At 45.1% G+C, this 10,743-nt stretch overlaps 2 protein-coding genes across 2 annotated transcripts; both read right to left on the bottom strand.

The window, feature by feature from the left end:
- Positions 1 to 392: 392 nt before the first annotated feature.
- On the bottom strand, positions 393 to 3,292 carry LOC119269221 (5' exonuclease Apollo-like). The gene is made up of 4 exons (XM_037551013.1): positions 2,915 to 3,292; positions 2,608 to 2,816; positions 1,755 to 1,862; positions 393 to 1,491 (listed from the first exon to the last, which is right to left on the bottom strand). Exons 1-4 carry the CDS (start codon positions 3,210 to 3,212, stop codon positions 754 to 756), a joined length of 1,353 nt encoding a protein of 450 aa, XP_037406910.1. The 5' UTR covers positions 3,213 to 3,292; the 3' UTR covers positions 393 to 753.
- Positions 3,293 to 3,698: 406 nt separating this feature from the next.
- Positions 3,699 to 8,565, bottom strand: LOC119269222 (universal stress protein PHOS32-like). The gene is made up of 2 exons (XM_037551015.1): positions 7,548 to 8,565; positions 3,699 to 4,137 (listed from the first exon to the last, which is right to left on the bottom strand). The coding sequence occupies exons 1-2, from the start codon at positions 8,335 to 8,337 to the stop codon at positions 4,130 to 4,132; spliced, it is 798 nt and encodes a 265-aa protein (XP_037406912.1). The 5' UTR covers positions 8,338 to 8,565; the 3' UTR covers positions 3,699 to 4,129.
- Positions 8,566 to 10,743: the final 2,178 nt, after the last annotated feature.

A 10,743-nucleotide genomic window follows, 5' to 3' on the forward strand; every position in this document is an offset into this window, starting at 1 on the left:
AAAGCAGGGGAGATTTTCTCCTGCGCACGGCACGGATGCGACCCGAGCCCAACGAACTTGCTCCATCTGCCCCGATTTTTTGGAGGTGTCCGCCTGAGTTTTCTCCTCGGATGCTACTGTGCTGCCTGAAAGTTGCTTTACTGCCTAGAAACTTTTGTTGCATCCAACAAGTGCTCAAGAAAGCGCAGGGCTTTCTATGTTGCAAAGTACTACTAGTATTAATAAACTGCATCAGGAAGACAGTAGCTGAAATGCATCTTCTTGCTGACAGAACAAGGTTGCAAGAAAAAGATGGCGCCGGTAGCACCCAGACCAGCAAGCTGGTTAATTGTACCACAAGAGTTCCCAGCCCACTGCTTTCAACCATCCATCTGTTAGTTACACGAGCTAAATAAATTTTACTTGTGAGAATAACTCAAGGGAGCTAGGTCGCTCACAGCCTCTTCCTATCCAGTTGTTAAACTTTACAGCAGCAGAATAAAATTTACTTGGAGAAATAACTAAAGGGACGATGGCAGATTCTTCATCCAGCTGCTGCCGATCTTTGCAGGACCAAGATAAAATTTACTTGGGGAGATAACTCAAGGGACGACGACATGTTCTTCATCCAGCTGCTGTTGATCTTTGCAGGACCAAGATAAAATTTACTTGAGGAAGGGAGATAACTCAAGGGACGATGATAGGTTCTTCATCCAGCTGCTGTTGATCTTCACAGGAGCAAGATAAAATTTACTTGGGGAGGGGAGCTAACTCTCAAGAGACAGGGATGGGTTCTTCGGGTTCTACAATCTTTGCACCACAGGAATACCTCCTTTTCATCATTATAGCTCTGCTTCTGTACAGTGTTGGACTGGAGATCTTGACCATCCTTCTCCTCGGGGCTTTCGAAGCACCCGGTCTTCTCTTAGGCGTCGAGTTTCCAGCATGCCTGCCGTTCTTTACGGGCGTCGAGTTTCCAGCATGCCCGCCGTTCTTCACGGGCGTCTTGTCAGAGCACGCTTCGTCTCCGCAGAGATGGCCAAAGTGACCACGAGGATTCACGTAACAGTACGATGAGCTGACGATCCCTACGACCGTTGACGGGCGCACTGTCTGCATAAAATCCTCTAACTCTGCGAAACAAGCATGGTCGGTGTATGGCAGAGTGTAGGAATCCTTCTCAAATAGCTTTGGTGGTGACGAGGGATCATAGTTCATCTCTATTGTGCCCACTGCGCCCCGTCCTCGCCCTTTGCATTTGGTAGACTTTGCTGGTCCTTTGCCACTGAACTTGCTCTTTCCCTCGCTGTTTCTCCATAGCCAAGTGTTGCCTGAAGGCATGATTCCTATAGTTGGGCATACTGTGTTCAAAGCTTCAAGACTCTCGATGCTCAGGCCGTATCTTGGAACAGCCCGGACCCTCGTCAAGCTGGTCTGGGTGGTGAAGATCTCTCGATTGTCATCAATGCCTAGAAGGTGCATTGTCAGTAGGCGCTGGGGCCAGACCCAAATCTGACCAGGAAAGTGAGAAAATAATATTTTAGCCTTCAGAAGAAGAAGATCAATGTCTAGTGTTTATAAAGCAAATACAATAGCAGCGTGTGTATCAAAGTTCTGACGGCTACGCAGAATTTTAGACTAGATGACTGAGCAGGGGTGAGAACTTAACACCAATACTGAAGCATGTTTATGTTGAATAAAAGAATGGAAATAGGAAATTAAGAAACATATCAGGAGTAGAACATTGAGCATGTCAAGGAGAGGAGGCTTAGCACCTTCGTTTGTAGTGCTCTGGCTATATACAGCAAGAGGTCTTCTTTGCCAAGAGTGTCAATGCCAAGAATAACTTCATGATCAGGATGAGCACGAATAAGGTCAACTATCTGCACCCAACACTAAGAAAATATTAGTATAGAACATCCAACATAGCATGATGGACAACTTAAAGGTCACATACGCAGAAACTTTATGTGTAGGCGACTTGCTTACAAGTTGGGAATGACATCTTATTGCAGGTAAATCAATTAGCACTAGAACTCTAGACTATATCAGAGCACCCACCCCATTAGTAAAATAGGATGTGGGGCAGCTAATGCTGAACATGAGGAAGTACAACAGCTGTCCAACCAAATCCATGCCCAGTTAGTCTCTGGCCCCTTCAAGATGCAGCTATAGAAAACAATATGCCACTGGTTTTCACCTTTGACAGACATTTGGCTTGAGTGGCATCAACAGGCTATACCAAATTTCTTACTCAAATTCTATGAGCTCCATGTGAAATGCCGAAAGTATTGATGTATAAGCAGCATACTGTGTATATGAACTAGGTTGTAACTGACAGTCGCAACTGACACCAAAGGATGGACACCGAAAATTGCATATCAAAGTGCATCTGCTCATTCTGGAGACTTCACTGCTAGAATGGGGTCAGGCCTCCATGGCATTCTAAGAATTGTTTTCCTTAGGGATCCACAGCGTATAATCTTCCTAGTAATTTAAATCGCCACAGAAGGTGAGAGTGCACTTCTCTGAAGAAAATTTCAGACTAGTATGTTCTACGGTTGGCTGAAGTGACAACGTTGCGTACACGGGGCGGAAATTGGCACAATGGACGGAAGCAAATCTGACCTGCTGAGCGACGACGCGGCGCGGGGGGAAGTTGAGCGACGGGTGGCAGTAGGAGTTGTCCAAGTAGAGCACGTCGACGGTGTCCCCGGCGAGCGCGTCGAGGAGCGCCTTCTTCGCGGCCCGCGCCTTGTCGCACCCCAACTCCCACCGGAAATCCCCGGTGTAGAGCCTGCACCCGAGGTCGCCGCGGAAGAGGAACATGAGCGAGCCTGCACGCACGGCACGCGGCCACGGATTGGTCAGCGGGTTTACCGAGCGGCGGCGCGCGAGCGCATCAGGAGAGGAGGGTTTGGGGCGGGAGGTGTACCGGGGCAGTGGATGGCGGGGAGGGCGGTGACGTGGAGGGAGACGGTGCGCCCGGAGATGGGGGAGGTGAGGGAGAGCGAGGCGGAGGCGCCGGCGGCGATGGGGCGGATGAGGGAGGCGTCGACCCCCGGGAAGCGGGTGGGGAGGAGGCGCGCCGTGACGGGGGAGCAGTAGAGCGGGCCGTGGCGCCAGCCGGCCGCCGCGCCGAGGCCCCGGGTGTGGTCCTGGTGGAGGTGCGTGAGGAAGTAGGCCTGGCTGCCGCCGCTGAACGTGTCCACTGACACCAGCCCCTCGTCCATGGCCGCCGCTGAACTTGCCGCCAGTGCGCCGCCGCCTCCCCCTCCGCGGATTTGATTTTGGGGGGTGTTTTTGCCTTTCTGAGGAAGAGGGAAGGGGCGGGGAGAGACGAGAGCGCGCCAAAATGAAAACGCTAACCGCATAATTGTCACAGAGAAGCATGTCAACATTTTTTCTTTTTTTTTCTTTTTTTTGAGAGGCACGTCAACATTTTCGAAACAGCCACCGGGCAGGTCTCAGATTCCTACGCGAAAAATAACCCTAAAAAAGATTGATTCTTACGCGAAAGGGCTGGAGATGCTCTGAAATATAGCCGGCAGATATATATGAAGCGTTTATGTCATCAAGAATCAACGTTAATAATCACGAGACTGGATATTAGATTAATCTTTTTCATTTTCTCTCTTCCTTTTGTCCTATGTACCTACTTCTCCTTTTTGCTGTAGCATGTCAAAACGAAAACACTAACAGCATGTACCATGCGGTAATTGTCACAAAGAAGCATGCCAACCTTGCATTTATTTGAACACAGACATGTACATACAGAAAACTAGACAGCGTCCATTACCCAAGTATCCAATGCTGAAAACTAGGGAAGAATACAACAGGTACACATATTACACCGGTAAGCCTGGACTTGCAAAACATGAGAGGTTCATAAAAATACAGCACATGCACACACCAACAGTTCAGTCTACTTGCAGTCGACAACATAAAACATCACACGACGCAAACCAACAGAGACCCCCGCCACCTGAGAGCACGGCGCTAAAGCCTGCCGGCAAAGCCAGATTACGGTATGCGCATGCTCGTGAAGCGGATGCTGGATACAGAGTTGCTTTGCTCAGGTACACAGGGATCGCCTAGGTACACAAGCCTCATTCATGGTTTCCTTGCGCTCCGGTTGGATGCCATTGCCTCAGTTCTCTGCAGTGAAGTAACAGCAAGTCGCAAGCCAACTTAGCGATTCAGTCAAAGTATGAATTTCAAATGAAACAGCATCTCACATATCAGGCAGCAACTGAAATAAATTTGTGCGCAAAATAGGTGCGCTTGGCATAAAAGGGAGTTCAGAGCTCTTGAATATGAGAACATATTCAAAGGCACCATTGTAAACTACTGCTGCAAGGAAAACGAGTAAGCTTGGTTTGTTCCAGTAGATGATTGTACATAACATATGAATAACAGGCTAATGTTCACAAGGACCAGATCAACTGAAACCATTACCCTCCCAAGTATGTTGCCAACACTCTGAACTTGTGAAGACCTTATAGGCAAATTCTAGTTCAAATTTACTACTTAGCACATCCTACAACTCTTGCTGTTTATATAGGGAGAATTTACTTACATAGGGCCTAATTGGTTTACTAATCTTGGCCCTTGGGGGAAGAAACCCGAAGGCATTCTTTTAGGTTGAGAAAAGGCCCCAAACACGGCCCACCCACTACAGCAGGGACGCAAATCCTCTAACTTACGTGACCTAACTTTGCGTGGTTGACATGTGGGCCAGCTCAGCGCCCATTGGCGACCCTGACAGGCATGGGGAACAATACACAGCAAGGGGTCTTTTTTTTTGGAAGAAACTGGGTTCAAGCCCTTGTCAGTAGCCCCACTTCTCTGGAGGTCTCACTGCAGCGCTAATCGCACGTTATCTTTTGGTTTACTAAACTAGCATATAACATACAAATAACAGACCAATATTCACAAAGACCAGTCATCTTCAGAATGTGAAACCTTTACCCCCCCCCCACTGGAAACACTCTGATCTTCTGAATACCTTAGCACATCCTACAAATTTTGCTGATTGTAGGGAGAATTCTGATATAGGGCCTTACTGGTTTACTATACTAGATCTTTTTTGCTGCAACCAAGTATAGCATGCTAGATGCTACACACCCATAGCTGATGTCACAGCTTGTCCCACTTGCCAGCCCACGACGATAAGTGGAAAATTGTGGCAACTGCTGCAAACTGTAATTACCAAAAAAGTGTGGTCCTGAGCTAATGAGACCCCCTGGTACCATGTCATTTGTTCCAGCGTACATAGAAAACTGACAGGTGTAAGGCTATGAACTGGATACATGGCTAACTATAAGGGTTCCCAAGACATGAGGTATGACGGTATTCAACTACAATGACCCAATAAAAAATCTGCAGACGATGAAGTGTAGTGTGAAGCAAAAAAAGAGAGAGAACAGTAATTAGAGAAAAGTGATATGCAATGCAGCAAGGGGAAAGTGAAATGAGATATGCATGGGTAAAAGTAACAGATGACCTAAAGGCAATCAAAGAAAGGGTGATCCTATCCATTTGTGACATAAGGGAAAAGGAGAGGAAACTGCACACACATTCCCATCATTGCATCTTATAAAGGTGTATAGTTTATCAATATTGCTTTACAACATGTAAGTCATGCATGTGAATTTCTTGGTGATTTTCCTTGTTTGCCTTCATTTATATTCCATTTACAAGTAACACAATCACTAACTATTCATCCCTCTTTGTCCAAAGTATCAAAGCAAGGATATATATAGCATGGTCATTTTCTCTTGTCCTTCTCTTGACTGTATGAACTACTTAATTTCACTCAAAGTTATGCATTATACTTTGAAATGGGTCAGGTACCACGAAATAAATAACTCAGCTAAACATGGCAAAGGAAGTGGAAACAATTAGCGCAGGAGAAATCCTAGAGATACTGACATGGGAAAAATACCCTTCAGAATTTCAAAAGCACGAGTTGACTCTAACTATCGTGGTCCTACAAGAAATCTTATATGAAAAACGCATTCCACAGGGCTGATAAGCTGACAAAAAAATTAATGTGAGGCGGATTAAACCTTTCAAAAGAGATATTAATGTTACACACATTTTTGCATTACTTTAATTAAATTGTAAAGTACCTTCGTGTTAACCATGAACAAACAATATAGGAATCTACAAATGACCCAAGATGAGATTCTCCTTGATATTAAGTATCAATTTAGGTAAATAAGCCTATCTTTTGAATTTAGAATAAACCACTCAAAAGAGATACTAATGTTACACACATTTTTGCAATAGCTTAATCAAATTGTAAAGTACCCTCGTGTTAACCATGGATAATAAACAGTATAGGAAGCTACAAATGACCCAAGATGAGATTCTCCTTGATATTAAGTATCAATTTAGGTAAATAAGCCTATCTTTTGAATTTAGCACAAATAAGAAAGTATAGAACACAATGTTACCATGCTTGCTGTATAACCATGATATTACTAAAAAAACAGCTTCCACAGAAACTCCCGTATTAAATAGGAAAAAAAACAAAATGCAATTAATTCCATATGCAACTATCTTTTTAATCACGTAGTAAAACTATAACGGTTGCATAAGAGATACTACTAAAGCTTGATTACATATACATCGTAAGTGTTTCAATTCAGCCACATGGTACAAACAAATAACCAGCGAACAAGATGATCCATAAAAGGAAGTGTCGTAAAAATATAATTATCAGCATTACCTTGCATTTTTGTTTTCCTTAATAGACAGCAGATTGCTGTGAATTCACTATTTATCTCATGTGCTAACTCTAGACAACTACAAATGCTAATTTTGAGCTAGTAGTACTTTGTTGCCCTAATGTTCTTCACCGAGTAGAACATCAAGAAATTCCGTCCTTGTACAATTGCTTACACAAGCATAAGAACTGAAATGTACTACTTCTGTCAAAAACACATGTCGTGTTGGACATTGGCACGGTGTCACGGTCTCTAACATGGCATTTTGACCATCAATTTCTCTGAAAATATGTTGTTCTAAATGATAGTTCGATGTAGTACCATCAATTTGATGTTGCCAATTTCAGTAATTATTTCAACATTGATCGTTAAACCTATTTTTTTTACTAGCCCAGATCCTAACTAACATGTATTTTGACAAGGAGGTAGAAAGAAACAACTACAGATGGCATCAACAACAATGGATGCAGTGTGTAGCAGCAGAGAATTTCATTTATCTTTCGAGAGCTCAAGAATTTGATTCACAGTTCAATATTTTCGTATACCAATGTGCTTTTCTCAAATCGCAGTATAGTTTATTTTTCATCCACAATTTTAAGAGCAGCGGGAAACCATTACAATTTCCAACAAAAGATCAACAGTTTTAATTGCTGAGTGACTGAAATAACTTAGTACTGAACTACTAGTTACCAAGGAATGTCTAATGTCTATACTAGTTTTGTTCCATACCATGCACTAGTGTAGTAAATCACTTCATCCAGCACCTCATGAATTAATAATCAATCAGCACAAACAATCAAAAATCATGGAGTTCAGGAAAGCAGGAGGGCGAACCTTTGTGTGCATCAGGCGCGTCATGATACACGGGCTCATCCTCAGGCACAGTGTGCAGCTCATCTGTCGCCGCTGCTGCCTCCCCGGGGACACCTGCAGCATCATCTGGGTAGCGCACAACCACAACCGGGCAGACACAGTGATGCACACAGTAATCACTAACACTCCCGAGCCTCCCCTTGCCGCCCTTGCGCGAGGCCCCGAATCCGCGGCTCCCCATGATCATGGCGGACAGGCCAAGGCGCTCGGCCTCGAGGCAGAGGCGCTCCTTCATGTCGTGGTCCTTGACGACGTGGATCTTAAAGGGGATCTGCGCGGCGACGAGCGGCTGCGCCAGGTCCTGCGACTTGGTGGAGGTGAAGGCGTCGAAGTCCTCCTCCCGCTTCTTCTGCAGCTCCTCCGCGGAGGCGGCGGCGGGGTCGGAGCCCTCGGCGGCGGCGGCGACGGCGGCGTCGTCCGCGTCGTCGTCGGAGACGGAGACGGGGATGGAGCCCCAGTCGGCGCCGTAGAGGACGGACGTGGGGCGGACGTGGAGGAGCACGACGGCGTCGCCGGGGCGCAGGTAGTTCTGCACGGCCCACCGCACGGCGAAGGCGGACTCGTCGGAGAGGTCGACGGCGATGGCGATGCGGCGGTGGGAGGAGGCGTCCTTGCCGGCCAGCGAGGAGAAGAAGTAGCGCGGGGAGGAGGGCTGGATCGTGGCCGCCTGCCCCGCCGCGAGCCGCACCGGCGGCAGCGCCGGGGCCGGCGCGTCGCCGCCGGCCGACGGGGAGGAGGAGTTGGCCGCCATGGGGAGCTAGCTGGCTAGGGTTTTTGCGCTGACCCTTCTCGCCGGGTTCTCTCGGGTTTATTCCGGAATTTCTCGGTGGTGGATTTGATCCGGGGTGATGCTGATTGGGGGTTTTGGTTTTGAAATGGATGAATCGAGAGTAGGCTGGGAGGAAGGAATGGTCGTGTTGCCCTTTGTGCTTGCAACTGAGCTGTGTGATTGGGGGAGGGGGGACTGGATTTGCCTTGCCTTGTCGTACACGCAGCGCTGCCCGATGTTGTCGCTTTTTGTTCCGCTTTTCTTTAATCTTTCTTGAGTTTCCTCAAATCTTTCACTTTTTATAGTAGTACAAATCGCGGAGTAGATAGTAAACACGCACATACATTTGCCCTTATGACACACGCACATCTCTCTATACGACTATAAGCATCTCTGAAATACACCTCATATTCAACGGAAACATCTCTTTCCACTAAAAAAATATTGTCGGAAAGCGATTAGTGACCAACCAAGCAAGGTTTCATAGTTAACAGGAATGTCTCCTCCCACAAAACAAACAACATAAAAAAAAAATTCAGAAAAATGCGACCATGAGGGACCATCTTCGCTAATCCTCCACCTATTGTGCAGGTAGTATTTGACTAATCCTTTCAAAACCATTTGCTTATTTTCCAAAGCAGCTGCAAAGCTCCTATCAGAATCTAGAAGGTCGCAACTGGTAGCATTATTTGCTTCTTTTTTTGAAACGGAATTATTTGCTTATTTCATAGTACAAGTGGACTATACTAGCAGATCACAGCTCCTTACAAAAGAAAAGGATTATTTACATATTATTATGTGCATGATAATCATCACAGAGTTAGTGGGGTGCCAGTCCGATCGAGTATACCGCTGATTTTGGTCAAGAAACGCAGAACGCACTGACCGTTTCCCCTCCGTCTATTCTGGTTGCTGCCAGTTCATGAACCTACATACCTACTCCCTCCGTTCAGAATTACTTGTCTCAGAAATGGATGTATCTAGAACTCCCTCCGTTCGAAATTACTTGTCTCAGAAATGAATGTATCTAGATGTATTTTAGTTCTAGATACATCCATTTCTGAGACAAGTAATTCTGAACGGAATGAGTACATCCATTCTGTGTACGCGTTCGCTGAACGGGATAGCACTGGATGGGGCTGTTGACTGCCACCTCTCCGCACAAGATAGCTACTGGGGGGGCTCGATCTGGAACGTCACATCAGCGTCGGTTGCCCGCCGTTTGTTGTGTTGCGCGAGCTGTGCGCTTTACCAAAGCCCACGCGAACGGTTTTTGGTGCCTGCTGGCTTCTCCGGTCGTCCTCTTGGTTCCCGGCAGCTTCCTGCAAGGTTCAGCCCATTTTGTTCATAAAATACTAGAAATAAAAAACTTGTATAAAATGCGATGTCATGTATCTCGAATCGTATAATAAATCCTATGCATAGAAATAGAAAGAAAAGTCCTTTGGTTCAGATCGTAGAAATATTTTCCTTCAATCTAGACAAATGTTTAGTTTCCTTCGAAAATATGAAAGATAAGAATAATTCATGTGTAGGAATAAGGCTCTATTATTCCTACAAACCAAAGGACTTTATAGAATTTTTTTCCTATAGAAATCATATCCTATAAATTTTCTACAAAAGTCTTACAAATGAAAGGAGGCCTCAGTGGGATACTCTTTCGAAGTCAAAAGAGTAATTCCCACTTAGGAATTAGCATGCGAAGTTAAAAGAGCAATCTTCACTTGGGAATTGACATGAGATGATGGTCTCTTTGACTCAGGGCCTTAGATTCAAAGGATTTTCGTGGAGAATTGGAATTCTTGATAATATTTTCTACATCGGTTATTTGATTTATATGATTGAATCCTATATGTTTTTTCTTGTTCGGTCGGACGGTCTGACATGTCAGAGTATATGCAAAGGCTTCTGCGTCAGAGGTTTCAACGTATGTCAAAATATACGACCCGTTCCAGAGAGTAAAACATTAAGCCGGACTCATGTCAGATAGTCCAACTTCCCTTGGAATATCCGACCAATAACAAAGATCTTGCAACACAAAACAAAACACATGCATAACTTTCACATATGAACGCCATTTTCGATGGTCTTGGGCTTGTTTTGAAGTTAACAACAAACTCAAGATCCTTAATGGAGAACAAACTGAGACCAAACAAAATGGAGGATGTAAGAGCATCTTTAAGAAAATCCCCATAAAATCTCTCCCTATAAGTGGTTATACGAGGTATCTGAATAATTTAGAAGAGGTTTGCATGTGCTTTAGCAGAATCTCTGTACATCTTCCCCTTTAATATATTTTTATTTTTCTTTAAACTAGCATACAAAGTAAATGAAGAATTGCATTTGGGCCCCTCAAAATTAAACCTATAATTGCAACCAGGTCCCTAG

This window comes from Triticum dicoccoides, chromosome 3A (genome assembly GCF_002162155.2).
Source record: "Triticum dicoccoides isolate Atlit2015 ecotype Zavitan chromosome 3A, WEW_v2.0, whole genome shotgun sequence".
NCBI lineage: Eukaryota > Viridiplantae > Streptophyta > Magnoliopsida > Poales > Poaceae > Triticum > Triticum dicoccoides.

What these genes read in the sequence shown, in the direction of transcription:
- LOC119269221 (XM_037551013.1), bottom strand. Translation starts at nt 3,212, where the DNA reads ATGGACGAGGGGCTGGTGTCAGTGGACACGTTCAGCGGCGGCAGCCAG. An exon ending in CCCCGCCATCCACTGCCCCG is followed by an intron (nt 2,817 to 2,914) that starts GTACACCTCCCG and finishes CCGTGCGTGCAG; the next exon opens with GCTCGCTCATGTTCCTCTTC. An exon ending in GCCGCGTCGTCGCTCAGCAG is followed by an intron (nt 1,863 to 2,607) that starts GTCAGATTTGCT and finishes TGTTGGGTGCAG; the next exon opens with ATAGTTGACCTTATTCGTGC.
- LOC119269222 (XM_037551015.1), bottom strand. Translation starts at nt 8,337, where the DNA reads ATGGCGGCCAACTCCTCCTCCCCGTCGGCCGGCGGCGACGCGCCGGCC.